The sequence below is a fragment of the Falco punctatus genome (genome assembly GCF_963210335.1).
Source record: "Falco punctatus genome assembly, chromosome: 15".
Lineage (NCBI taxonomy): Eukaryota > Metazoa > Chordata > Aves > Falconiformes > Falconidae > Falco > Falco punctatus.
The window spans coordinates 19,416,034-19,443,041 of NC_137595.1; the positions used below are offsets into that span (position 1 = coordinate 19,416,034).

At 41.4% G+C, this 27,008-nt stretch overlaps 2 protein-coding genes across 3 annotated transcripts in view; one reads left to right on the top strand and one right to left on the bottom strand.

Moving 5' to 3' along the window:
• COL4A6 (collagen type IV alpha 6 chain) overlaps nt 1-8,477 on the bottom strand; it is a 140,892-nt gene extending 132,415 nt beyond the window's left edge. Inside the window, exons 1-2 of one of the 2 annotated variants that reach the window (XM_080365825.1) lie at nt 8,126-8,477; nt 7,804-7,852 (exon numbers count right to left, since the gene is read on the bottom strand). Coding sequence is in view for 1 of the 2 variants with exons in the window: in XM_080365824.1 (XP_080221950.1) it covers nt 7,804-7,852; nt 7,933-7,979 (96 nt within the window). In the remaining variant the exon portion in view is untranslated. Of the gene's footprint in view, nt 1-7,803; nt 7,853-7,932 lie in introns of both variants that reach the window. The other variant, XM_080365824.1, reaches the window with a different exon arrangement.
• The window catches only part of COL4A5 (collagen type IV alpha 5 chain), an 86,639-nt gene continuing 68,040 nt past the window's right edge, over nt 8,410-27,008 (top strand). The window contains exon 1 of the mRNA XM_080365828.1: nt 8,410-8,943. Within this exon, the coding sequence (XP_080221954.1) occupies nt 8,854-8,943 (90 nt within the window). The 5' untranslated portion in view covers nt 8,410-8,853. The remainder of the gene's footprint in view (nt 8,944-27,008) is intronic.

Genomic DNA, 27,008 nt, shown 5'->3' on the forward strand with positions numbered 1-27,008 from the left:
AGCTTTAAAATGATACTACTACCAAAAAAAAAAAAAAAAAGTAGGAAGATAATTTTCAATTTCAATTTTAAGAAGCACAGGAGCACTTGTAAGTCCATTCCTTGTTTAACTGCACTTTCATTTTCCTCTCCTCTGCTTCTTAGATCAAAACCAACCCCTCCTAACAGTGCTATAAATTCATTTATACAGTTGGCTTGCAGCTTCCTTTGTACAAGCATTTTATTCCTATCTCAGGGAAGTTGCAGGTCTTTATCTCTGCCAGCCAAAAAAATTGCTAAAGACACAATTAATGTTGATGTGGCTACCTTGCTTCCAACCTCTTTACCCTTCAATAGAAATGTAAAAATGAAAAATATGTAAAACCAAGGAAAAAGGAAATATTACTCCCATTTCTTACAGAAACCTTGAATTACTGCCTTTTTAGCTAATATAACTCACAATTAGTCCAGATACAACACCTAGATGATGTTTAGCTTCTACCTGTGTCATACATCACACTGACATCCTGCCAAATGCTTGTGTCAAGGATGGAATCGTTTGTTCCTATTAGTAATGGGAAAAGCAACGAACACTAGGTGCAACCCTCTCAAACAGATTTGTGCAACAGAGATTCCTAGGTAACAGGCATTGACACGTCCTCACTGCTGCTGGGAGCGAGGCATCAGAAAAAGCACTACAGGATTAACCGCCAGGAGTCATACTGGCAAGCCTCCCTGACTCCTAAACAAAAAGGAGAGCTAGAAAGGCAGATGAGCTTAAGAGCACGTTGAGGCAAGGGCTGGAGGCTGTACAAAGTACAGTAGGTTCCAGCCAAATAGGAGAAAAGAGACCAGGGAGTGAATAAGGCAAACTCAGAATACAGTAGCTATTGTCATCTCAGTGGACTGAAGTAAATCAGTCCAATTTTGTTCACGGTGTCGATTCTCTCAATATTAAGGTAACCAAGTGAGCAGAGACTATGCAAACTGGTGATGCTGATTTAGTGGCCCAATGAGGCTGACACAACCAAAGCTAATAAAAATCCTGCAGAAACAACAAGAAGGAAAGCTAGCACAGACCATAGGGATCTCTACAGCACTGTATCCTTTTGGGTAAAAGTACAATCAGAGGGACAGCAAAGTCACTTCCAAGTTGCAAGTGTGGCAAAAAAGCCAGAGAAGAAGCAGATCCATGGAACAAGTTCCTTTGACTTCGTATTAATTCCACCTCTTTGTATTTCCTCAGACCTGAGAGAAGAGGAAGCCATTCTGAAAAGAAAAGATTAATCTTACTAATTGTGTTCAAAGTAATGTCAACACGTTTTGAAAAGTGGAAAGTTAAATACAGCTACTGGAGACTACAGCAACAAGACTTCCACATATATCCCATCATCAGAGAAGGGGAAGTTGTATGGAAAAACCCAAGGCAGGCTAAACTGCAGGAAAGCTGTACAAAAAGCACACGAATAAATCACTTGCTTTCTCCAACTATTTTTAGATTTATTGCCTACACTTCCAAATTCCCTTTTTGCAAGGGACAGGTAGCAAGAACTGCATGATTCCACTCTAACTGCTCTTTCTTCTCAGATACATAAAGTGAAAGGAGTATATCAAGCTCAGTTAGGTTTTATAGCCTTCTCAGGAGAGTGAGAGCCTTCTTGGGTTTATAAAAGTATTTTGAAAGCAGAAACAACTAAGGAAATTAAGTTCATAATGACTGGTCTCCCTTCCCACTGATCCTTCTCCTCCAATAATACTTAACATTGCAGTCACTATCAAGACTGCATTTCGCAGATACCCTCTAACAAGTAACTCTGCCTCCTACCAATCCCTTTCAAAACACAGACTGACCTTGCTAGACCAACCCCTTCCACAGGTAACAGCAGAAGTGCTTTCATTTTACTTCATTTCATGTTACTGCCCAGCGGAACAAAGAAAGCAGTCCCTTATTTTGAGACTGGATTTTCACAGAGCTTGAAAAATTATCTACCAATCAAAGCTTAAAAATCTTGGTTTTTTCTCCTTTGTCATCACTATAACATTTAAGCTAAGACACAGGTGTTACCGAAGTCCCTTCTTTTTTCACCTGGCAATACAATTTGATACTGGTATCTAGGCTGTAATTTAATTTTAAATTGTCATCCATAGAGGGGCACACAAGCCCACTTTGGAAGGAAGAGAGGAGGTCAAGTACATCTAGAATTCGGGCAGCAAAGATTTTTCCATCTGTATCCACCATGACTTCACCACTCTACAGTATGAGAATAGCTGCCCCCAACCCCGAAAAATACCTTAAGTTCATTATTTTGAAGTACCTAAAGGATTGCTCTAAAAGAATTGGTAATCCCATAAAAGGAACTGACAAAAGGTTAAAATTGGCCACCATATCTGAAACACCTATCTGTTTCCTCAGCAGTGGTTAATACAGAATCATTAGCTTTGCACTGTTTTGTAGCGCTGCCTTCCAAGCTAACCTTAAAAGAAGTTCAAAAACCAGGTGGGTCATATTTTCTGATACATAACCAAAACTGTCTGACAAGAGGCTAGTTGGATATCTAATCTTAATGCTCCAGTCAGTACCCGGTTGTTAGCAGCAAAAGTACTTGCAGAAATAACGCAGAGTATCTGCATAGACAGGAATTAGCTTCTGGATCAATTACACTCTTTTCAAAAAAGATCACAGCTTCCTATGGATCAAAAAAATTGTCTGATTAAACATCAACAGCTGGCAATAGTTTGACAACTTTGCCTGAACAGATGCTCCGTCTCTGGGGATATGGGAGAATCAGAAATTCTTTTCTTGAACATGAAGAATTCTTTTTTCCCTGTACAAGTCAGGGAGTACCAGCTCTCCTCCTGGAGCAGTTCTATGCCTACACATGGAGCATGACTATTATACAAAAACTAAACAAGAAAGAAGCAGACTTAAGACTTCGTAGAGTTGGGGATTTGCAAGCCAGAGCCATTTTACTATCACAACTTTTGGCAGTCTGTAGCATTCTCACAATATCTCTAAGCATCAGCATGTTACTGCAGTTACCTCAGGAGGAAGAGTAAGTAGTAAAGTACCAGAACACTACTCATGAACAGAGCATCTCTACTACAACAATGGACAAAGAAGAGAGAAGTGCCACCATGAAATGCCCCCTTTATGGACACCAGCATGACTTACTAAATAGCAGTTCTTAAGTTAGGGGAACATGGTGGCTGGCAATAAAGCTGCCTTGTCCAGAAAGTGAAATGAAATGTTTCTTGTTTCTTCAGGTCACACAAAACCTCTCACACATATGCAAAAGGCAGCCACAACCAGAAATGGGTATTGATATTTAAAAAGCTCTTCAGGACACAACCACTGCGTTATTTCATTCCATAGCTGCTGTGACCTAACATCATATCCAAATGCCAAATAAAATGCCACATTTTATGTTCAATTACCTTTAGCACCCAGAAAATATTTAGCAATTATTTTTTCAGATGGGAGAGAAAGGGATATTCAACTTAAAATGCAAGTCTTCCATAAAATTCAACATGTCTTTGCAAGGGCTAGATAATTAACACTGTTATGAACTGTCTGCATCTTACATTTTTTATTAAAAGTAATTCTCATTATTTTGCTACAGAACCAGGTAGTAATTCTCATTACTTTGCAACAGACATTACTATCCAAACGTGATCTCTGCAGAATGACCATTCTCAATGTAGTATGTGAATCTTTACTAAACAAGTGTCTCTACACCCATGCATTCTTAGAGATTAGAAGCTGCCTTACCCAGTAAACAAAACCTGAGATTTACAAGATCAGGTCTGCTGCATTTTACATTATCTCTTAAATTCTATAGGCTCCTTCCTTAGACAATTAACTTTACTACAGATACTACTTCTTTCCCAACAAAGCTCACTGCTATGTAGATATAGCTGTAAAAGTCAAACTACAGGACTGCATACTTGTAAATACTGATTAAAATGGCAAATAAACAGCAAAAAAACATTTAAATAGCTCTTAATGGATAAGATGGTATTTGCAGAAACAAAACTGGAATGATCAGAGTTACAACCTTAATTTTAAATATTAATAACTAAACAGCTATTTTTTCCCTCTGACAGAGCTGTGGAACAAAATTTATTTTTGACATAAGGCCACCAAAAACAATGAGCTTGGTTCAATTAAAAAAGACATTGTGAAATATTTTATGGTAGATATATATAGAAAAAAAAATCACACCAAATACCTTGGGATATGTTAAGAGAAGAGAAAAGATCACTTGGGCTAGCTTGTCATAAACTACTAAAGCTTCAGTTACAATACAGCAGACTGCCCAGAACTGCTTTTGGCATGTAGTTTTTATTTGCCTTACTTGGATACTGTAGAAGTTCTGTTGACCAAGATACTAAGCACTAGAAAAAGAAAGTATCTCTAATTAATCTGCCCATTTATTAGCAAAAAAAAGAAAAAAACAACAAACACCAGAAGATTTGGAAGAGTTGCAATAGTATATGAAGTCCAGAATCGTAAAATAAAAGCTAACAGAACTCCTAACTGAAATCTCAGCTGTTCCAAGAGAACATGTCTAACAGTAAGTCCTTACAGTAGTTCCTTAGGATATAACATCAAGACCTAGCACGTATTCCAGGTGTGCTCAACTAGCTCAACAACAGCAGAAAGAACACAGATGAGGAGTTATCATCTCACCTGTATGTCAGATATGCTCTCAAGTGGGCACAAAATGACTGATAGGACTACAATGCAGCTCAGCTGAGAGCTTTGTAAAGAGATGACAATCTCAAATTCCATTGCAAGAGGCTGTCTCTAGACTTTGTGACCATTTTCATTGCATGCTTCACCTCATATTTATGAGAGCACATCCCAGAAACATCACCAAAACTCTTGAGTATCCTTTTAAAAGTCCCTCTTCTAAAACCCGTATTTTGCCCTGTAGACTAGAAAAGCCTCAGGGGTGAGCACTGATTAGCCAAGGCAAACATCTGCCTCTCTAGCACTTTTCCAGTATTTTATCTTATTCCCCCAGCTCCAGACCAACTTTTGTCATTTGTCTTACAGTGTAATGAATGTCTTGAAGATAGTACTACGTTGTTGCTTTATGCTTGCACAGCATCTTGTACTAACATTCCTGGTCCATTATTAATGCAAATTACTGACAATAAAAGATCGAAAACATGAATGAAGCAGAGCTTCTGGAGTGACTTCAGATGAAAGCTGTTAGAAGAAACTCTTAGGTCACTCCCAGCAATTGGTCTACAAATGAGGTAACAATCTCTCTGCAAAGTAACCCCATGTGTAACAGCAAGTCATCCATGTTTTCAACATTGGGCTCAAAACACAGACTACATTACAAGACTAATTTTATACTGCCATTCAAAATAGATCATTATTTTTATCCAGGAAAAATAAATACATGCTGAGAAATTAAATCTGATGCACTTTAAAATCCTATTCTACACCTTTTAATTGAGACCTCTGAGTCAAAGCCATCTCTGATACAACTTTATTCAAGATGCTGGACTGACGTGCCAGCCACTGCCTACCAGTCATATCCACAGTAACATGACTGCGGAACACTCAACAACTTGGTACAATATTTTATGATGTTTCTCTTACAATACATAATTTATTGAAATCGGAATATCTGAAAGAAAGAGATGAACAATGTTATAAATAACATCATCTTCAGGAACAGGTGCTTTAATAGTTGACTGTCCCTGTGGATAGTCTTCTAGATGTTATTATTCCTTATTAAACATAAGTTTTTATTTCATTTTATTAACACTGTACTTCACTATGCTCAGTCGCTTCAAACTATATAGCACAAGACTATTAAGAAATGCTTCAGAGATCCTGCTTTTCCTAAAAAAGTTCTGCTTACTGCAAAACCAGTTTCAATCACTAGCAATTTCTCTTAACAACTGACTTCATGATGGAAGGTGCTAGTGTGTGTTCTTAATTCAGTGATACCAGAAAGTCATTTACCTACTACTGTATCTGAAGTTGACAAAAATACAGTTGTACATCTTTCCTGTTGGGTGTGTTTGATGGCATTTTTAGTAAGAATAATTAAATGCATTAACTCCTTAGACATATAAAGCACTAAAACTAAATATTTTAAGGACCTGTTTCTGATTCTTTTTCATACTTTTAGACTGATAACACAACAAAGGTGTTGCTTGTTTTCCAACCCTGAAGAAAACTGGCAGGAAGACTTAGAAGTGGCATGCAGATACTAAGCTTACTCAACTCATTGCAATAGACTTAAATTGACAAAGTGCCTTTACGGGTAATGAAACATGTCAAGGAACTAACGAAAATCTGACTGCTTGAGAAATGCACTTTCCAACAGGTATGAAGAATTGGAGCAAACAATTTAAAAAACCTGCTGTCATTTACATCTGCATCAACCAGGAACAATTTCATTGACCTGTTGCATGAATTTATAATAAAAACAACTGCAAAATGTGGTAAATTTGTTTCAAAAGGCTTTGAAAATATTTGCTTTATGAAAGTCATTTCCACACAGAGATTCCACTGCAGCAAGAACACTTGGAAGAACAGTTCTTGGTTTTGTTGAAGAAAAGTGTCTAATCTTTTAATCTTTGAGAAGATTAGAGCTTGTAACTACCACCTGATCAGGATGATGAAATTCTACTAGTGCAATTGATTATAAAGAGTACAAAGCAGAATCAAGCCTTTCATACATATGAGAAGCATAAACCCCTCTGCTGTTAAAGCCATTCTTCTAAGTTGCACAAGAAGGTTCTAAATTCTTAAAATTTTAATCGAAAGAGTAGCATAAGCAGCAGAAAAACATTGGCTGACAAATCAAGAACCCATGTTTTAGCTGTTTTTGTTAGAAGTCTGTTAGAAGTTAAATTAAGATAAACATGCTTAAAACATGTTATACTAACTACTTCCATTAATTCATTACTGCATGTGCTATAAAACCCGGACCACAAAGACTGGAGTATTGTACTATCTTAATTTACATCATAATATAACAAAGAGATTTTTTTTGAACTGCCGGCTGTACACCAGTTGGACACTTAATTTAGGCTACAGACTTTCCAAAGGACTCCTTTATTCACTGCAATTGAGTGGGCCAACAATTACAGCATCCCAGTTGCAGAAAATCTATTACAACGCCAAAAAAAATGAAAAATCACGAACATTTAAAGAGCCTGTGATCCCTTACTAATCTGTTCAAATGTTAATTAGGAACAGCAAGAGAAATCTGTGTTTATGTCATAAAATTGTCAGACTGACAGATCATAAAGTCATTGCTTCTGTACGTCGACTAGGAATTTAAAACACGTTTACTAATTCATACTCGTGAACCTTGATAGAACACTTAACAGCTTAATCCTTTAATTTCTCACATCGCTCTTCCTTAGTTATGAGGTGTTCTGGGTCGGATCCCTTGCGAGCAAGGATCTAAAGGGTCAGCTTTTAAGAGAAAGGTTTGAAAGAGGCTAAAAAAGAATGAAGGCGGTCAGTTGCAGAGAGAATTGGTCATCCCTTCAGGCGTAGAAAGCTGCTACACCGAACGCAGGTGGGCTGTCACCCCAGCGCACTGGGCAGAAACTAATGAAGGTTGAGTGGAGGAAAGGCACAACAGAACTTCGAAGCAGAGGTGTATGGTAATTAAAAATAATAATAATAATAAAAAAAAAAAACAAACAAAGCAAAACATCTTTCTGAAGGGGGTGGGGAGACGCCTGCTTCCCCGCCGGAGGATGCCCAGAGCCCGACGGGTCGGAGCGGCACGTCCCCCCCAGCGAAGCGGGGCACAGGCGCGGCCGGGACCCGCACACTTACCCCGCTCGCCAGCTCGGCGCCCAGCGAGAGCAGCAGCAGCAGCAGCAGCCTGCAGGGAGCAAAGGAACAGGTCACCCGTGGGGCCGGCGGGCGGCCGGGAGGGAAGGGGCCCGGCGCCTCGGCACTCACCCTGCGCGCCCCGCGGCCGGCGGGGCGGGCGCGCAGCCGCGGCCCATACCTCAGGCAGCCCGCGGGGGAGGCGGCGGGGACGCAGCCCAGTTACGCGCCACTGCGCCCGCCGGCTCCGCGCCGCCGGAGGAAGAGGAGGGCCCGCCGCCGTCACTCAGGGCGGGCGGGCACGGCGGGGGCCGCCGCCGCTCACCTTCCCACGGCACCGAGGGTGCCTCGCCCCAGGGGAAGCGGCCGGGCCCGCCTCGGCGGCGCTGCCCCTTCGGGGTCGGTCCCCGCCGGCTGCCCACCGCTGCTCCGCGGCCCCCTCAGGGCGTCCGCCGCCTTCCGCTCCCCGCGCCGTGCCACAGCGTGCCCGGGCAGAAAGTTTGCGCGGTCTCCGCTGAGGCGTCGCACCTGGGCGGAGCCGGGCGGGACGGGACGGGACCGAGCGGAGCAGAGCCGCAGCCGGGCGCCCCCGGCAGCCCCGCGCCCCGCCGCCCGCCCCTCCTGAGGTGCGACCGGCACTGCCAACAGCTCCCCCTGCCCTCGCACACTGGGATGCTTCCGCTAGAGAAAATAGTCCGGGATCTAGCGGCTGGCTTTCTGCCCGGTGGAGGTGCGGGGCGAGGCGAGGCAGGTGCCCGCCCTTCGAGCCCATAAAGCCCCGGCGCCCACGGGAAGAGCGGCGGTGGGGATTCGCGGTTCCGTCACGGTGGGGCATGCCGCCCGCGCGTACCCTCCGCCGCCGGCCGCCCTCCCGCCCACGGTGCGGATGAATACTATGGGGCAAGTAGTCCCGGGAGGACTTGAGCCGGGAGAAGCGGGCGAGTGCAGCAGAGGGGTGGGCGCTGGCGTCGGGGCGGCCGGTAGGAGCCGCCTGCAGGGAGCCGCGCTATGCCTGCTCCGCAGGGCCAGCCCCGGAGCTCTTGAGCGGGCAGGATGGAGTCGCGGTGGCGGAGCCGCAGCTTGGCTGCCGGCTGCCTGGTGCTGCTGCTGGGGTGCTGGGGGCCGGAGGAGGCGGTGGCGGCGGTGAGTGCGGGGCGCCCTCCTTGTTCTCAGGCGCTATCCCCGCCGGGCGCGGCGGCAGCGCGGAGCCTTGGGGAGGGGGGCGCTTTTGCAGCACTCTTCAGAAATGGGGGGGCTGAGGTGGGGCTTCCCGGGGGGGCCGCCGGCCGCGCTGGGGCAGAGGGGGCTGCAGCGGGCCGCGGCCCCTGACAGGAGCCCGGCGACGCGAGGCCGGGCCGCGCGCGGGAGGGTCGCTCGCCGCCCTCAGGTGTCGGGGCTCTGGCTCCGGCCCCGGCCCTGCCCGTCCCTGGACAAAGGCTACCGGCGTCGGAGGGGCTCGGCGCGGTCCCCCCGTGCCCTTGGCACGTCTGGGATCGACGGCGGCTGCGGGAAGGCAGGAGGGAGCGTGAGTGCGAGGCGGGGGAAGCCCGGGCGAGCTTTGTGTGTGCTCTGAACCCGCTGCTCCTCCGGGACAAAGGCGGACAGAGCTTTCCTCCCCCCCCGCCTTTCCTCCGCGAAGGACCTTCGTGGAGAGGTGCTGAGCTCCGCCAGCGAGCCTTCACCTGCAGCTGTTCAGGAGCGCCCGGCGGTGGTGGTGAGCTGGAGGCTCCTGGGCACGGTTTGCCGGAGGACTGTGGCTTGGTTTTCCTCAGGGTTGTGGTTCTGCTTTCTTACACCCCGGCTGGGATGCTAGCGGAGAGGGTGCATGGGTGCAGTGTTGCAGAGGGTGCGCGGTAGGTGGCCCGGAGAAGAATTTTGTTTTCTCTCTTTGGGAGAGGGATGCTGTCCCAGCTTCCCTGGAGCGGCTGGGCCTTGAAACTGAGAGGGGGCAGAGGTGATTGCTAGCTTCCCCTTTCAAGGCACTTGACGAAGAACTTCAGCTGTTAACAAGTGGTGAAATTAACTGAAAGGCCCATACTTTGACACTGCTTAATTTCAGACTTCTACAATCCCTTCCTCTGGCTGTTAACTTTTTCTAAGCTTACTTGGAAGGTAATGCAAACCCAGATTTCTGTTGTTTAGGATTAATCTCGAGTTGATAAATCAGTATGTGTTATAGTAATAGGCATAGAATACCTTTCTGCTACAATCCCCCCCCCGCCCAATTTTGTAGTTAGAGCTGACAAGATCTTATTTGTCTTGAACTCTCCTTTGAAGTGCATTCCTTTACAGTGAAACTTTTGTAGACCTTTCATCTGCCCTTCCAAAAAGCAAAGCAGCAGCTATAATATACTCCCTTCTTCTTTTACTTTTCCTTCTTACAGTGCCCAGGTGTGTATCCGAGTGTAAGTGATACTAGTGTGCCACCAGTGCTTACTGGTTCGGAGAACTACTGTCTCCAGCTGTCTGTAATACCAGTTCTGCTGCTCTATTAAGTACTGCCTCACCCCAGGCTACCTCCCATCACTTTCACCCCTAAAGAAGGATCTGGTGGGTCCCACCTACAGGACTTACCTGTTCTAGCAGATGGGGGTTGAAGGTGGGGAGGTCTGCATACATAACTGTGGCCCCTTTCTTCAGGAAAGTGCCCAAGCAGAGTTTTGTGTATGTGTGATTGGTGAGAATCTGTGGGGTCTAGGAAGGGGACTGTGCTGAGCCTGTTGCCAGTCCACTGCCTTGGAAGAAATGAAGAAAGGGGAAAAGACAATGGTGGAGTTCCTGGTTCTTAACACCACCTTGTGCTACAGCCTCTCTGTAGGGTGGGTCCCTTGGGGGATTTACTACCCCACATCGAGATAAGATTAACTGAAGACCCAAGGGCTGGGGCTTGGGGGGGAGGGGAAGGGGAAGGGGAGAGACTTCTGTTCCAACCTGTGTAAGTCCCACTGACACTTTGCCACACGGGTCTAATGGTTTCTCAATGCTTTAGTGTTCTGATGTCCTTGAATCTTCAATGATGGTAACACTAAATGATGCTGATCCTTATTAATGAGGGCCAGCGTTTTATTTTTGTCATTGTCAGAAAGGGTTGAGTTAACACTCTTAACAGTATGCTTAACACACACTGTCTCATCTATTAATTTTGTCTTGGGACTTTGTGTCAGAATCCTCTCTTCCCCCCAACAAGATAAATCTGGTGGGTTGAGTTCAGGTCATTCTGGTGTACTTATTAAAATAATATCTGAAATTGTTATTCAGCTTTGTAATACACATTTCAAATGCAGAAGTCATACCTTGTTCGCTCCAGATTGTTCAAATATTGTATATGGCTATGTGGTTAGTTATAGGGTGGCAGAATGTAGTTGAGAGCCCTCTGCGAATTGGACATAATAGGAAAATCCCAATGACTTTTTAAAAAACAAACCTGCTGAAACATCGCACTCAAAGATGGATTTCATTGTTCAGATTTTACTGCTGGGTTTTCAAGTTTTCTAAACTTGGCAAGTAGAATACGAATCTTGCTATGCGCTCCTGTGCAGACTTACTGTTGATGTAGAATGAAGGGTGTAACTGCTGGTGAACAGTGTGCAAAAAAAAAAAAAAAAAAAACCACGACCAGCAGGGAGTCTGAGAACAGTCTTAATTTAGACAAGGAGAATGAATGAGGTGGGAGATGGTGTCATCAGTGCATGAAGTGATTTCAAGTTACACTATTTAAAAAGTGCTTATTTGTTGTATGCTTTCATCAGAGGCTACAAGTGCTTATAATGAATGTTAAGGGGCAATATTATTGCTTAAGTGCTCTGCTGGTTTTAATATAAATCTACATACATGCGTACAAGCCAATTAGCTCTTCCTAGAAGGAGATTTTTTTTTCCTCTCCTAGCAAGTTTACACTTGCAGTGTGTTGTAGAAAAGTGATTATAAGTTGTGACTGGGAAATCTGTTTAGTTAAAGAACATAGATGGGCTAGATTCTTGAATTGTGGTAATCTATGAAACTCACTTGAAGTTAGTGATGGTCCATTGGTTTATATTTTAAAAACTTTCCCTCATAGTTAAGGCCCTGTTTTTAGAGTGTAAATGGACTTTGTCAGCCCAAAAGTTATCAAGAACGAAGTAATTTCTGCAATGTCTTTTTTTTCTTTGCCTTCTGTTATAACTCCAGTTTGACTGGAAGTGTGGGGATGAAAACGGCTGTTCAAATATGGTAAGGCAAGATAGGTATCGTCTGTGTTAAAGTAATGTAGTATTCAAGTAAGTTTAGTTGATTATTTTTTTCCTTTCAGAGGTAACCATATATATAAATACATGCTACCATGTAATTAATTACTATGTACTTGATTAATATGGTTAATCTGTAAATGATGGTCATCTGTGCTTCTTTTTTTTGTCGTAACTATTTTATCATGGTAATAGTGGTTGTTATTATTTCCTATTTCATAACTGACTGGCTCTTTCTAGTTATGAAAGCTAGGTTAGTAAAAGCAGAAAGAAATGGATGCTGGCTTTTAGGATTCAAAAAATATTTCATCCTGAAATTCCGTGGATATGTCTTGATTAGTCATGCACAAGACTTTCTCAGTTTCATAACATCAGGGCTCGAGCCCTCCTGCTTGTGACTTGTCTTTTGTCATGTGTATTACTTTTGACCTTTCATGGCTCTTGAAGATGTAGTAAAAGTTGTATCTCAAGGTGTGTTCTGGCACCTATTAAAATACAAACAAATCGAAAGAATCCTGAATGAAACTTAATGCAGAAACCATTTGAACCATAATATGATCTTTTGCAGCTATGCACACAAAATTTTTATGTATCTTATTCAGTTTTTCCACATGATGGAAATAGACTGATAGTTCAGTGTAAACTCCTAGGCTTTAATTTTCCTGATCATGAATGAAATAATTGCTTTCAGCAAGTAGATTATCTTATTTTAAAGTAGAAAAAGAAATTTTCCTGGGACAAAAATATTACTTAAGTTATTTAACAGCAAATGTAAATTTACATAGTGATCTTTTTCTGCTATGAATAAGCAATAATACTTATCATAATGCAATCAGTTGCTGTTGGTTTTACTAGAACATGTATAAACTTTTATATATTACAAAACAACTGAAATCAGTAAGAACATCCCAACAAATCTAATATGCATATTTCCTATCTGGGGCAAAGTGCAGTAAGGCATCTGTTCCACACATACAGCAAAGATGTATTGTGCGGTTTTACCTTTCATTCACTTAGATTAAAATGCTTCCTTCTCTGACTGTATGGATTGTGTAAACTCTCCACTGATATCACCATGTAACAAGATATCTAGATAACACTCACTTATACGTTCTAGGAATAGTATTACGCAAGCATACTGAATGGAAAGCAGCCTCTGCCAGTAATGATAATACCAGACAAACTGTTTTTGAATGAAGATGCTTTTTGCTTATCTGTTTCATAAGGCTGTATGGACTCAGTAATGTTTAAAACCACCGGGGTGCTTTTAAGTACTTGCTGTATGCCGTGTTTGGCTGTCAGGCATTGGCTGCAGACCTTTCTGTGCTGTAAATAATCTCCTCTCAAGAGTATCTAAAATAAAATGTGTTCAAAAGATACAGTGGTGGTACAGATTTTAAGGATCCTTAAGCAGCATCCTTTACCCTCTTGTGAAAGGTTAGCAATGCAATTAAACCTTATCACTGGTACAGTGCAGCTTCTGAAAAGGGAAGCGTGCTAAGCATCCTGGTTATGTAACTGCTAAGTGTGTGGTATGTGGAGGAAAAGCTTCAATGTAATGTGAGTTTGTCAACAGAATAAACATAGCTGAGCTGAAGAGGAGAGGGTCCCATTACAAAAAGAATCCTAATGCTTATTTGAAGAAAATTGCTTTGCAATTGTCTCAAGTCTTTCTTGGAGAGCTGTTATGAGGAGATGCAAGGAGTGAAGAGGATGTGATCTTAATTTTAGGAGATGGATATTGGGCAACTATATAATTGCAAAGCTATATTGCAAATGAAACATTTTAGCTTAAACTTGTTAATGCTTTAGTCTCTCTCCCTCTAAAAATGATAATTAAACTATAAGGTATTGATGGACAATATCAAAGTCTTTTTCCAGGCAGCCTAAAGATATATGTGCCTTTCACTTGCGAAACTGCATCTCTGTTGCCGTGACTTGAGAGTGAGTCTGGACTCAACTTCCTGAGGCCCCTTCCAGCCTGAATTATCCTATAAGTTTAAAATTATGCAAGCGTACAGTTGTGCACCTAGATGTACTTTAAGATAACTTGCATATCCTGTAGTCAAAAGTTAATCCTAATTAGAATCATAGAATCATTTCAGTTGGAAAAGACCTCAAGATAATAGAGTCCAGATGTTAATTGTGTAGTTAAATTGTGGGTTGGAATATTCATGTTTACTTAAATGCTTTTTTTAAAGTTGCATCTAATCAAGAAGCCAACTCCTAAGCTGTCAGCACAGCATCATTCAGAACTTTAATTTTGTATTCGCCTTTTGTGGCAGATACCTTACGCAGTGTGTGTTTATGTATTATTCTGTTATAATGTAACAAAATAAAAATAAATTGTCGTGGCAGTATTGACAATGCGTGTGTTTTGTCCACCTGAAGTGTGTGTGTTAGGAATCAGAAAAAGGAACTTTAAAGCTATGGATTTCAGCTGACTTTGACAGTGGTAGCCTTCAAGGCTCTTAGTTGGACTTGTCCCCTCCAGATTGGAGGGGAAGAAAAATAGTTTAGTCTCATCTGTATTTTGTTTCTTTTACCTAATATCTACAGAGAATTAAAATGTCAGAATCTAATTTCAATCTGTTCTCTCTCCTGGCACTGTAAAAAGCATCTGTGTGCAATGCACTTAAACTACAACCAGAAGTAAAATAGCTATTCTCTACAAAATGATTCTTTTTATTGAGGCATATAGCTAGACCTGCAAAACTGTCCTACTGTAGTCTAATATGACCCCACCGTATGCTAGGTAAGCTTTGCTACTACAGCTCTGCTGAAACCCCTGCTTTCCCTCCTTTTAACTTTCCCTGAGATGAGCAAAGCTGTATTCACTTTCCAGGCTGAACACTGGCTAATAGGTCTTTTTGCCAGCGTCTGTATCTTCCAGGACTTTCTGCTGAAATATATTAAATGTGTTGGAAGGCATGTTTATTCTAGGACTGACTTTAGTTGTTGTCAAGGTGAATCTTGGTTTTAAACCACACCATTAATTTAAAGAAATATTTATGCTGTACTGCTTCCTAGGGAATTTGGATGCCCTTAGAAATCAGAACTAAATAACCCTTGGTTGTAGCTGAGGTGTAAGTATGTGGTAGATACCCCTTCTCTAGAAACAGTGAGCATGCAGGAAATCTTGGATTTGTATGAAAATGTTTCACTGGTATGAAACTAAGACTCTAACTTCTTTCTCCACTGTAATAGTTGTGTGTCTCACCTCCTTGTGTTATATTTGGACGTGTAGTTATGGTAGGTAACATCACCTTATTGGCTTGGTAGAAGAACTTGAAGGCTGACTGGTCTGTTTGAGCCTCTTGCGCGAGGCTGGGGTAAGATGCTGCCAATTGCATCACAAATTCACTTGAGAGCCGTGGCAAATAACCAGCAGAGCTATGTTGGTATGGCTTCGTCCAAGAGCCTGAGACTGCAGAGCAGTTCATGAGAAAGGTAAAGCTTGATATAGGGGCCTTTCAGCTCAGAGTGTTTTAGGAACCACTGCTGTAAGTGACATAAGCTATAATAACTTTTTGGTACTTCTGTATAGAAAATTAAGCAGAACTACACTTTTTCTTTCTAGATTAATTTTCTGTTTGACTAACTGCCTTTTTGTGGTGTTACTGGACTAGACAAAAATACAAAACCTTAATGCGCTAAACAAAATCTGGCTTTATTTGGCAACCATAGTGGTAAAGTGAAGCAAGTTGCCAGCATCTGTACTGAGAGACAGGCTGTAAGCTTTGAATATCAACACTGTGTGTGGGTGTGTTGTTTTCTTTTTGACAGACTCCTTTTTCTACCTAAAGTCTTTCAGGAACTTCAGGTACCTTAGAGGGTTGGAGCATTGAGTGGAAGAAGGGCAGAAGCTTGTAGGTGGTGTCAGATGTTGCACTTTACATTTTGTAACTTGAGTTACCCATATACCATCCATAACTGGTATTTGTATGGCTGAGAAGTCAAAGCCTTCTGTTCATCTTGTAGCACCTTCTCAAATACAAATTAGGTCTCACATATACAAACACGTGCACTAAGAGGCATTGGTATGTTGTATTTAATGTAGTAGAGTGCAATTTGGATTCTTCTGTGAACAAGAGGAAATAAGGTAACTGAGTTTCTCTTGCAACTCAAAAAATAAGAAAAATCCCGGAGCACTTGATAACAACGATGGGGTTTGAATGATGTTTCAAGTCTGTAGTGAGGTGCTTGGAATTAATCTGTTGCCTGAGTTTTGTTCCCGACTTCTGATATAGGAAGGCCGTGCCTTTCTACCCTATTACTCTGTGTGCTTAAAAGCCTCTGAAACCCTTGCAAGAAGGGTGCTGGGGCTTTTTTTTTGCTTGTCTATGATGCTATAGGCTGGCAATCTTTTTTTTCCCCTTTCATCAACTCCTTCATGCTGTTCTTATAGTAGGAGTTTTCTACTTTTCTGTCTTAATCTAGAAAGATGTCACTTAACTTGTATACTAGTATAAACAGTGTGATATGAAAAGGGTGACTTGGAATCCAGGACTACTTAAAAGATCAATGCCAGATGAGGTTATTTTTTCATTAAACTGGACTTATGGGTCCTATTTTAATAACTACCTGTTGCTAAACAAATTATATTAAATGCTTTCTGGCAGTATTTTTCATCTCCATGTGCAGAAAAAAGTTCTGTGTCTGTGTATTTAACTTCTATCCTGACCACTCCTTTCTCTGCCAGTTTCCTGGTAGTCATACTCTCATCCTTTCCCTTTTTTTTTTTAATCAAGCTAGGAAAATTGATTTTGATTATATATACTGGACTTCTGGGTATTTCTCCAGTACTCTGAAAAATGTCGAGAGTTTACAGTGTATTCAGAATAGTTAATTTTATTACTGTCCCCTCTGGTTCCCAGCCTTTAATTCCTGCATTCTGGGTGAAAATATAACAAGCATTAATTCTTAACTACGTAAAGCTGTTCAGCTTAAGCAAGCATTAATTCAACACTTGCATTTGATTATTTTTTGGCTTCACCTTGTTAGTAATGAAGACTAATGTTCCTTCATTAAGAGATGTTGATAAATCATGAAAAAGACTATCTGGAGTCAATGTATCTACTAAACAGTGTTGATTCTTCAGAGGCAAACCTTTCTCTTTATGCACGTAAATCCTGCAGGTGTCTGATAGAGGGGAAGAAAATGACCACCCTGGGCCATGAACTGCACTCTTTCTGCACCTTGAATTAAAGTAGCAGTTATTAAAACCACAATTAAATGGCTTTACTTAAAGCAATGAAAACTAACATGACCTGCAGGCAAGGCTAGACAGGCCTTCAGCTCCCAGAAAACTTGATTTCCTGACAAGAAATGTCACTGCAAAACAATGTTTGGGTGAAGGAGCTTATGAACTCAGTTTAAAAACATTTTTAAAATAATCCTTTTTATGGGGCAGTGATTTTTTTTTTTTTTTCTTCAGTCAACTTACTTTGAACCAACCTGTCATACAGAATGACAGCAGAAGCCATAGTCTCTGAAAGGCAAAAGTAACTTCTAGCTGTCATTCAGACAATGTGAACTTACTTAATCAGCAAAAATACTTATTCTGAATTAAAGAACATGTCTCTTGTATATTTAACCTTAAAAGGCAAAGGTATTCAGAAGGAAAAGTAGGCTTCTTCACTGGACTGAAAAATTGAGGATTTGTTTGACTTCTCCTATCTCTTTTCATCTGGTCGCTGTGTAGTCAGACATGAGGACAAAACCTTGAGGCTTCTGCAAAACCATTACTTTTTCTTAAGTCATTTAAATATTTAAAACAACAAGGAGAAAATACAGAGAGGATGACAAAACTTGTAAGGCTTGAGTGTCTTTTGTTTTGACAGTCAGCTTAACTTCAAATATTCATTCAGCCCTTTCTTAATGAGGAAAGTAGTGCCATGAAAATCTCTGGAAGCCTGTGCCCAGAGCCTGCCCAGGCAAACAGTAAACACATCGATACAAAAGCTGGTATCTGTGTTGGTGAGATTTTTTTTGTATTTTTGACTGAAGGGAAAGTGTATATGTAGTGTCATTTACTTTCTTATCCAGAATGATTATGGAAACTTCTTGGCAATAGAATTGGTGACACTCCTCCACACATGCTTGCACACACACAAAAGTCTTGAAAGTATCTTTTCCTGTTCTAAGAAGCTTTCAGACTCTTAAAGTAATAGTAGTAACAAAATGTTAAGACATTTGTCTAAAGTATGAATTTTTGTATCCTAAGTGAACCTAGAAAATTCCTTAACTTTAGACTTGAATGAGAAAATGCTTGTTGACAGGTCTAGTCATGCTCAGAAAATGTGTATTTTTAGAACATCGGCATACTGTACCTAAGTGAGACTAATCAAACAGGTCTCTTTAAAGAACCTTAACTTGCTTGTATACTACAGAAGTAGCTGTGGAGGAACAGCACAGCCAGTCATGGCAGTAATGGAAATAGGACTTTATGGTTTTTTCTTCTTTTTGAACAGCCAGGTGAAGTGAATGTGTTTAACATCAAGAAGATGGTGGATCACTGTGAATGTATTGCCCTAAACTTCACTGTAAGCTTTCCATTGTCTTTCTTGGTCTTAATGGCAGAAAGGATTATGTTGATAATTTTGGTAGAAGACTATTTAGAATAATAAGGAAGCCCTTAAGCTTTTTGGTAGTGTTTGGGAGTGTACCAGAGACCAACTTTCATCAAACACTGATCCTGAAAAAAATACAGTATTATCATCAGTAGCTAAAAGGATTCAGAGGACAAATACAGAAGGTGGATTTTTAAAGTATAAAGATGAATTTCTGAATGCTAATCATTATGAATTAGTAATGAAGTCTGGAAAAATTCAGTCATGAAAGATTTTGCTGCACTTGAACAGCAATTTTATTGATCATCATAAATATGCTGCCTAAGAAGCTTTGGTTACTTGCTTCAAAACACTGTTATGTCTCCTGGAAGAAAACTCCTGTTCAGATCAGTGTGTATACTCATAATGCTGTAATCTTTTGGACAAACTTCTCTGGCTTTTTTGGCCTTTGCTTCAGACAGAGCACTTTATTTCATGTTTTGTACTGTGATAGAAGATACTGATAAAATGTTTGACATACCTGAGATCTGAAATGTGAGCTACAGTTGTACCTTGGTAGTTGTTTCAGTACTGATTCTGTATTCCATTCAGCTTTGAAGAGCTGGAGAATTTTAATAAGTTTACAGTCTTGTCCTATGCTTGATGGGAGAGCATAAGCATAGAAAATTGTATTGGGTTTGTGTTGCAAGGCTTTGGTAGCAGGGGGGCTGCAGAGGTGGCCTCTGTGAGAAGCTGCCAGAAGCTTCCCCCATGTTCAATGCCAGCGGGCTCCAAGAAGGACACATCACTGGCTGAGGCTGAGCCCATCAGTGATGGTGGTAGCACCTCTGGCATAACTTATTTAAGAAGGTGGGGAGGAGAACAGCTGTGCAACAGCAGTTGAGAAAGATGCATGAGAAACAACCCTGCAGACACCAAGGTCAGTGAAGGAGGGAGAGGAGGTGTTCCAGTCACTGAAGCAGTTTCCCCTGCAGCCTGTGATGAGGCAGGATGTGTCCCTCAGCCCATGAAGGCCCGCGGTGGAGCAGATACCCACCTGCAGTAATGGAGGACACCGCGCTGGAGCAAGCGGATGCCTGAAGGATGCTGTGACCCCATGGGAAGCCTATGCTGGAGCAGGCTCCTGGCAGGACCTGAGACCCTGTGGAGAGAGGACCAGGCTGGAGCAGGTTTGCTGGCCGGGCTTGTGACCCTGTGGGGGACCCAGGCTGGAGCAGGCTGTTCCTGAAGGACTGCACCCCATGGGACAGACCCACGCTGGAGCAGTTTGTGGCAGACTGTCTCCCATGGAAGGGACCCCACACTGGAGGAGGGGAAGAGAGTGAGGAGGAAGGAGCAGCAGAGGACATGTGACGAACTGACCACAGCCCCCATTCCCCATCCCCCTGCACCGCTCGGGGGGAGGAAGCAGAGAAGTTGGGGGTGAAGTTGAGCCTGTAAAGAAGGGAGGGGTGGAAGAAGGCGTATTTAAGATATGGGCTTTATTTCTCATTACCCTATTTTGACTTTTGGCAATAAATTAATTTCCTTGAGTCTATTTTGCTTGTGATGGTAATTGCTGAGTGGTCTCCCTGTCCTTGTCTCAACCCACAAGCCTTTTGCTGTATTTCTCTTCCCTGTCCAGCTGAGGGGGGGAGTAGTAGAGTGGCTTGGTGGGCACCTGGCATCCAGCCAAAGTCAACCCACACCACAAAAGCATTGTTGGACTTAACACTGAATACTTCACTGAAATGTAGATAACAATTAAAGTGCTAAAATTCCAAGCTTGTCGTTCGTTGTAGAATCACAGGAAAACTTTGGCTGGGAGTTTAATCCTCCTGCTCCCAAGGCTGGATCAGGTAACCTTTTGCTGAAAGCAGAGAGCTACTGTCTTCAAAGTTCTCTATTTGTTCTTCTTATAGTTGCAGACTAAAAGGACATTGCAAGAGTATCCTGTATTCCAAACTTTGCTTGCTGTAGGAATACAGTGAAAACTTTGTGGAAATGCTCCTCATACTGAGTGCTTGTAATTAACCTACCGGTTACTGCAGGATGCAGAACATATATCACAAACTTGCAGGAGGTTATTTTCTTGGCATGTGTTCAGCTCCAAATAGCACTTGTGGGAGTTGGTATATTCCCTGAAATGGGGTGCCTCGGGGAATACTTTCCCTTAGAGAAAGTGTCTTTGTTTTGGAATGTGTACAAATGCCAGGGGCTGTGTCTCGCTTCTGCCAAGCTTAAAACTGAACTGCATCTCAAGCTTTCATAGTACTTGAAGGCAATTTCTTATGAATGGATCTCCTCACTTTAATAATTATGCTAGGGTGTTGGAACCATGTGTGCTCTCCTTGCCTACTCCTACTTTTATAAACTGACAGTATCTTTGTGTGATGTTGCAAGGAAGACAGCTTACTGACATCCTCAGACCTGGTCAGAGATTCTTGGGTTAGGTGTTGTTAACTTGCTGCTGAGTAGCCTGCAGAGAGTGATTGTGAGTAAAATAAATTGCTGGAGAAAACCATTACTATATATGTGTCAAAGCAAGGAGAAGGTTAAGGCTATTGCTGAAGATTTCCTCCCTTCCCAAAACAATTAGTACTCTACTATTTACGCAGCATCTGATGAAAGTGACACTGTGCTCACAAGTTTTACGTGGATGGTATCCCTCTAAATATTTTGAAAAAGGAATATTTGGGTTACACACTTTAATTGGTGCTTTAATAAAGAGACAATCTTGTGCATGTATTTTTTTATGTATTCATATTCTACTGAAATATTTTTTATTATTGAACTTGGGACAAATACTGCATTGTGACTGTCTTAAATGTCTTTTTGTGGTATGGAGGGCAATAGAAACAAAATACAGAAAAAATTGTAGAGGCTTAGACATCAGCTTTTGTTTAAAACAAATATAAAGTGCATTTCCTTTCCCTCTGCTCCCTTTTCTCTAGCACTGATCAGATTTATTTTGCTTTTCCTACTACTGATACAATGTTAATACTTTAAAAAACAGTTTTTCAGTGCTTTTTGTAAAGATCTTATCTGTGGTCCTTTTAGCTAGTTCTTTGGCATGGGTTCAAATTTTTTTGAAATGTAGCATGTCTCTGACAAGTGTGACTTAATTCCTAGGGCATGCTTTCTGTTAAGTGATGATCAGTGCAAACCAAATGTAGTGATTCTCAGGATAGTGTAATGTATAGCCTCTAGATGTAATCTCTGTAGTGTAAGGGCATGAAATCTGGTTCTTCTAATCGAGGTTGAGTGTCTAATTCCAAGATCTGTGTGTGCTAGATAGAATGATCTATTGGTGCTAGCCTGCAGCTGTCTTTTCCAGCATTTTAAAGGCAATAAAATACATTCAGGCCCCCTTTTTCTTTGCCCCAGTGAAATAGTCTGTGGGAAATTAACTGTTGTGATCCTCCATGTCACTATAAGGTTATTTTTCATAGTAAGGTGCACCTTGCTATGAAGCACCTTGCTTGGTGACAGGTGCTCTAAGGAGGCCCTGAGCTATCGCTGGTATATAGCCAGTGTGTTAGTAAATGAACTCAGGAGGCTAACACTGAGGGCTGCTCTATCTGCTGAAGTTAAGCATGTGAGCTCCTCAAAAGGCATCCCACTAAATATCCAACTTCTATCAGCTTTAGGAACTTTTGAGCCCATGTAGATAAAAGAAGAAAAGGGCCTCCCAACTCATCAAGCCCTGATGTTCCATTCTTTTGGAAGTGCCTCTAGCTTGTTGGGGTTAGGACAATTGCTTTGTCTTCCTTCCTTGTTTAGCCTGGCCCTCTTCAGTGCCACTTACTTTTTCAACTTTGATTACCTGAGGCTGGAGAGTAGCTTTCTGTTAATATTGAGCAATACAGAGCACTGCCCACAGTGCTATCTTCAGGTATTAAAATGATCACACAGAGTATGCTGATGCTACAGGCATAAACAAATGATAAAACAGCTTTCGCTAGAAGAACCTTGGAGCTATGATACTTGGTCCAAGAACTGAGGGAGAATGGAGTTGATAATCACCTCCACCACAAAAAAAAATCCCCCAGATACCCACCCAGCCCTAAGTGAGTTAGGTCTTGTTCTAACAGTTAAGAGGGTGTGTACGACTTCAGATAACATCTCAATGCAATATCACTGTGCACAGCCTCTATTCTTTTTAGCGTGTATACTCGCTTAATCTTTGGTATTACTTTAGTGCTTTCAGTAGTTTCAAAATAGACCACAGCAGGGTTGGATTAATCTGCAATGCTATTCTATTTTGCCTCTCCTTTCTCAGAGGAAGAAGCGGATTTCTGTTCTTGTGTGGTCTGCTTCATGCACTTGACCCATGAAGGTGCAGTTGTCAGTGACAAATGATTGACGTCCATTAACAGCACTCAGGAACTGAAGCTTCCTCTGTTGCATGTTATATGGCTGAAGGTGAGAAACAGGACATTTCCAAAGGAGTTAGTTTGGAGCCTGTATCTTTATTCCATTTCTTTAACCAGGAAAGGATTAAAACCAGAAAGACTGGTGTTATGACTATAATATTTGACTTGCAAGCATATCTGAGGCTTACAAGCCTAGCTGACAGTTAGGTCTAAGTTTCTGTTACATTTGGACATGGTTATAGCAAGTGGCAACATCTAACACCTGTCAGTTGGGAAAGGTCCTAAATGACTAGTAAATCTTAACCTGTAATGAGTACCATATGGCACTTCTTATTTGCAGCTGGAAAAAATCAGGAAGCCTCAAGAGGCTAGTGATTAGAGTTGTGTGTAAAATTCAAGTAAAACTAAGACTTCCTGAAAAGCAGAGTGGCATGGTGTAAACTGCTACTGACTCAGTGTCAGGTACTTAATGCTTGTGTCTCAGTGCTGGTGTTGGTTGCAGAAATATGTAACTGGATAGGTAAAAATGGAAGCATGCTTAAAACAAACCATTACTCTAATTTGCTATATACTTAAGGAGTTTGCTTATGGTCTGTGTAAAAGCTAGAGGATGGCTTGCGTTCTGAGTTCAGCATTTAGAACTGAAACGGGGAGTTGTGAAGTGTAGACTGCCTACAGAGGTGATATGAAACTTGTCGATCCCCAAAGCCTCCCATTCCAAAAGAGAAAAGCCAACCAGAGTTACTTTGTTTAGGGTGTTTCTCTATTAACGCTGTCTAGAGGTTCCTGCAGGTGCTGCATTGCCTGCTGAGGAGGGAAATGCGGTGTTTAGCATCTGTCAGTTCGTGAAGATTTACTTGGAGATAAAGTGGGATGAGAAGACCACCTGGTAGTTTACGTTCTGGTTTTAGTGCTCTTTGCTTTCACTGTTTACCAGGAGGTGTACTTGCTGTAAATCTAAATATACGTGCTTTTTAAGGTGCTGCCTTTGGATGGCAGCATAAAGGTAGTACTTAACCTGAGTTGCTATTAAAGGAAATCATTGCAAATTTATAGAGCATGATGTGGAGCTGTTTGGAAATTTGTATTCATTAGGACAGGAGTGCAAGTGCTTGGCTTCTTAGGTCTGTTCAGTTTTAGCTGTGAAATGTTTATGAGAAGGGCAGTGGATCTTGACATGACTATTTGCTTTCTGTGTGTCTCATCCAGTAAAATATACTACACTGAAGCCTATTCTTTGTCTTGTAATACTTAACAGACCACAGAAATGTATGAGTTTTCAGAAGTGGTGAGTACTGTCCACGTTCTTTTCCTTGCTTACAGTTAAGTGCAAGGCTGGCAGCACTCATTAAAGCAGAGTGGCAACCATCGTTTCTGAAGATGGAAGCTTTGTAGAAATACTGTGAGTTGCAAGGACTAACTCTGTTCCTTGTGCTGCATGCTTAAATTTTCTTCATGTCCTGAAGAGTTTTCAGTCTTCCCCCTCTTAAAGCCAAGTATGGAAAAAGGGAGCAAGGTCTGGGACTGCAGGGAAGTTGACTGGATGCCCAGCTGGGCTCATGCACTTTCTGTCCTCTTGTCTGGTTCAGGGATCAGATACAGAAAGATCCTGTCAGGCTGTAACACCTGCTGTTCCAGGGGAATAACTTCTGTGCATGTTTGCTTGTTGCTTTTACCTTAACTGTTAAAAAAGGGAGTTAGGAATTCCTAACTCCTGGGAGGTTAAAAACTCTTTCTGTTTAAGCTTCTTCCAGCTGACTTGCAGCCTCTCTGGAGCTTGTTAGGGATGAGTCCTTCCCATTTTTTTCTGTTTCTAGAAAGTCTGATCAGCAGTTCAGGCATTTGAATAGCCTGCCCTTCTACTCCCCTTGTTTGCCAGCTGAGTCTTTTGTGCAGCAGTAGCAGCTGCTTCATGGCAGGTCACTCGACCTGTCGAAATCTGTAGGTGAATGCTTCTGTAGATCTTGTCTCTGAACCTTTCTTAGGAGCTTCCAGGAAAAAATAGAGAAACTGTTCCCTGTGTTGCTCTCAGATTTATAGGGAGAAAGCTTTATGGGCTGATCAGTGCAGTTGGGGATGAATAAACAAGCTTTTGGGTGTTAATTCAGTAAAGAGACTGAGTCCAAAAGTTTTCTGTGGTCAGTCTATGCCAGCTGGTCTAAGGAAAACTCTATTGCTACAGATATTGCCTTTATTTTAACTAGAAACTGCTGTGGAAGATAACCTTTACAGAGAACTGTGTGTTAAAAACCTGTAATTAGTTTGGTTTAAAGCAGTAAAATTCTGTATCATTTTAGTACAAAGTACAGGCAGAAAAATTCAATCTTCTTTAGGAAAGAGCTCACCTCTATTTCTTGTGGTTTAGTGTTTTTAATATACACATACTTGCTTAAAATTTTTGATAGTCTAAAGGTAGTTATGCCAAGGTTTCTCTTGCTAATGTTTTTGTTTTTTGAAGAAGTAGCCATTTAATTCCAACCAAATCATAGTAGCTGTATTCCAAGATAAAATTAATGGATCTGTAAACTTTCTGTGTAATCAGAACATTTGTGGTCTAGTAACTAGATTTACAGCGTCTCTTCCAGTTATGTTTCATGTTATTATTATAATATAAGCTATTCAGTTGTCTAGATAGCAAACAACCTAGTGCTGCTGCTTAAGAGGAAAAAGAAGGGTTGGTTAGCCATCAGGTGTCTCAGAATCTGTTTTTAATCTGTCTCTGTTGTGTTCACAGTGGTCAGAACTGTGGCTACTACAGCTAAGAGCTTACTCTGCAAGTCCGAACAGATCTTGTATTGTGCAGACTTCAAAGAAAGATAGTGCCTCAAGGTGTAACAGGTTAAATTACATGTCAGAAGTTTCCTTACTTAGGAGAAAAAAAAAAAAAGAAAAAAAAAAAAGAGGAGGCTGGTCAACTGGTCAAGAACTTATGAAACATGTTTTGACTCAAATTTTAGAGCATGAAATTTATTCTCATACTATCTTTAGCTAGGTAAATTGAGGGAAACGATTACTTAAAAGGGTATGTAATAATATTTTAATTCAGATTCTGCTTTAGAAATGTTACTGCTCATAAATACAATACTTCAGTGAGATAAGAATTATATGGATTATCAAGCTATGATGACTTTGGTGCCATAGTTGACTTCACACAGTTATTTGAATGATAAACTGCAGACTTGTACTCTTGCTAAGCCTAATGATTTCACATACATGCTAAGCCTAAAGAGCATGTATGTGAAATCATAATTAGAACTCACAATAGCAGCTTTAACTCTCTTGTCAAATCCTCACAAAACCTTTTGTTTCTTGGTTATATTCGTGTCCAGGCAAGTGAAAGGAAACTCAACTTGCTGAAGATAGATGGTGAAATCTTTGACCTGGATGAGTAGTAAATCCTTAGCTAGATAACTGTGCAGGTGTTTTGTTACACAGATCTTGGCAAGCTAATAAATGTGTGTTCTTTAGGACCACCATCAAAATAAAGCTTAATCTTTGTCTGTTTGGGACTGAAGGCTGAATTCTTTTCTGTTGTGAATAGAAGGATGAATAACTGAGTTTAAGACTTTTGCATGGTTAGAGTAGAAAGAGTACTATAGTCTTCTTCCTAGGGCAAAGGTGTTTGTAACTGATAACCTTTTTGTATTTGAACTCACTGATTTTAATCAAAATGAATTTATAACAACACAGCCAGTCTTTATATTGATAGAATTATCCAATATTTATGCTCCCTTTTTCTCCAATGTTAGAATATTCTTATGTTACTGACTGGGAAGCTGTCATATTTGAGGGTCATATGCAGAGGGTGATGTTAGTAGCATTTAGGCAACTCCTGTAGCAGCTAGAATAACTATGTGAGGTGCAGGATTTGTCCACTCTGTATAAGCTTCATTCTAGAAATAGGTCTTCGACCATTGTCCAACAAATAGCTGCAGTATCTACTGTGAAAATTCAGTTCTACCAACCTTAAATCGTGAACAAGAGCAAATGATGAGATGTTGCAATTCTGCTTGGGACTGCAGCTTCTACAGTTTCGTAAACTACGAAACACTGTTTTA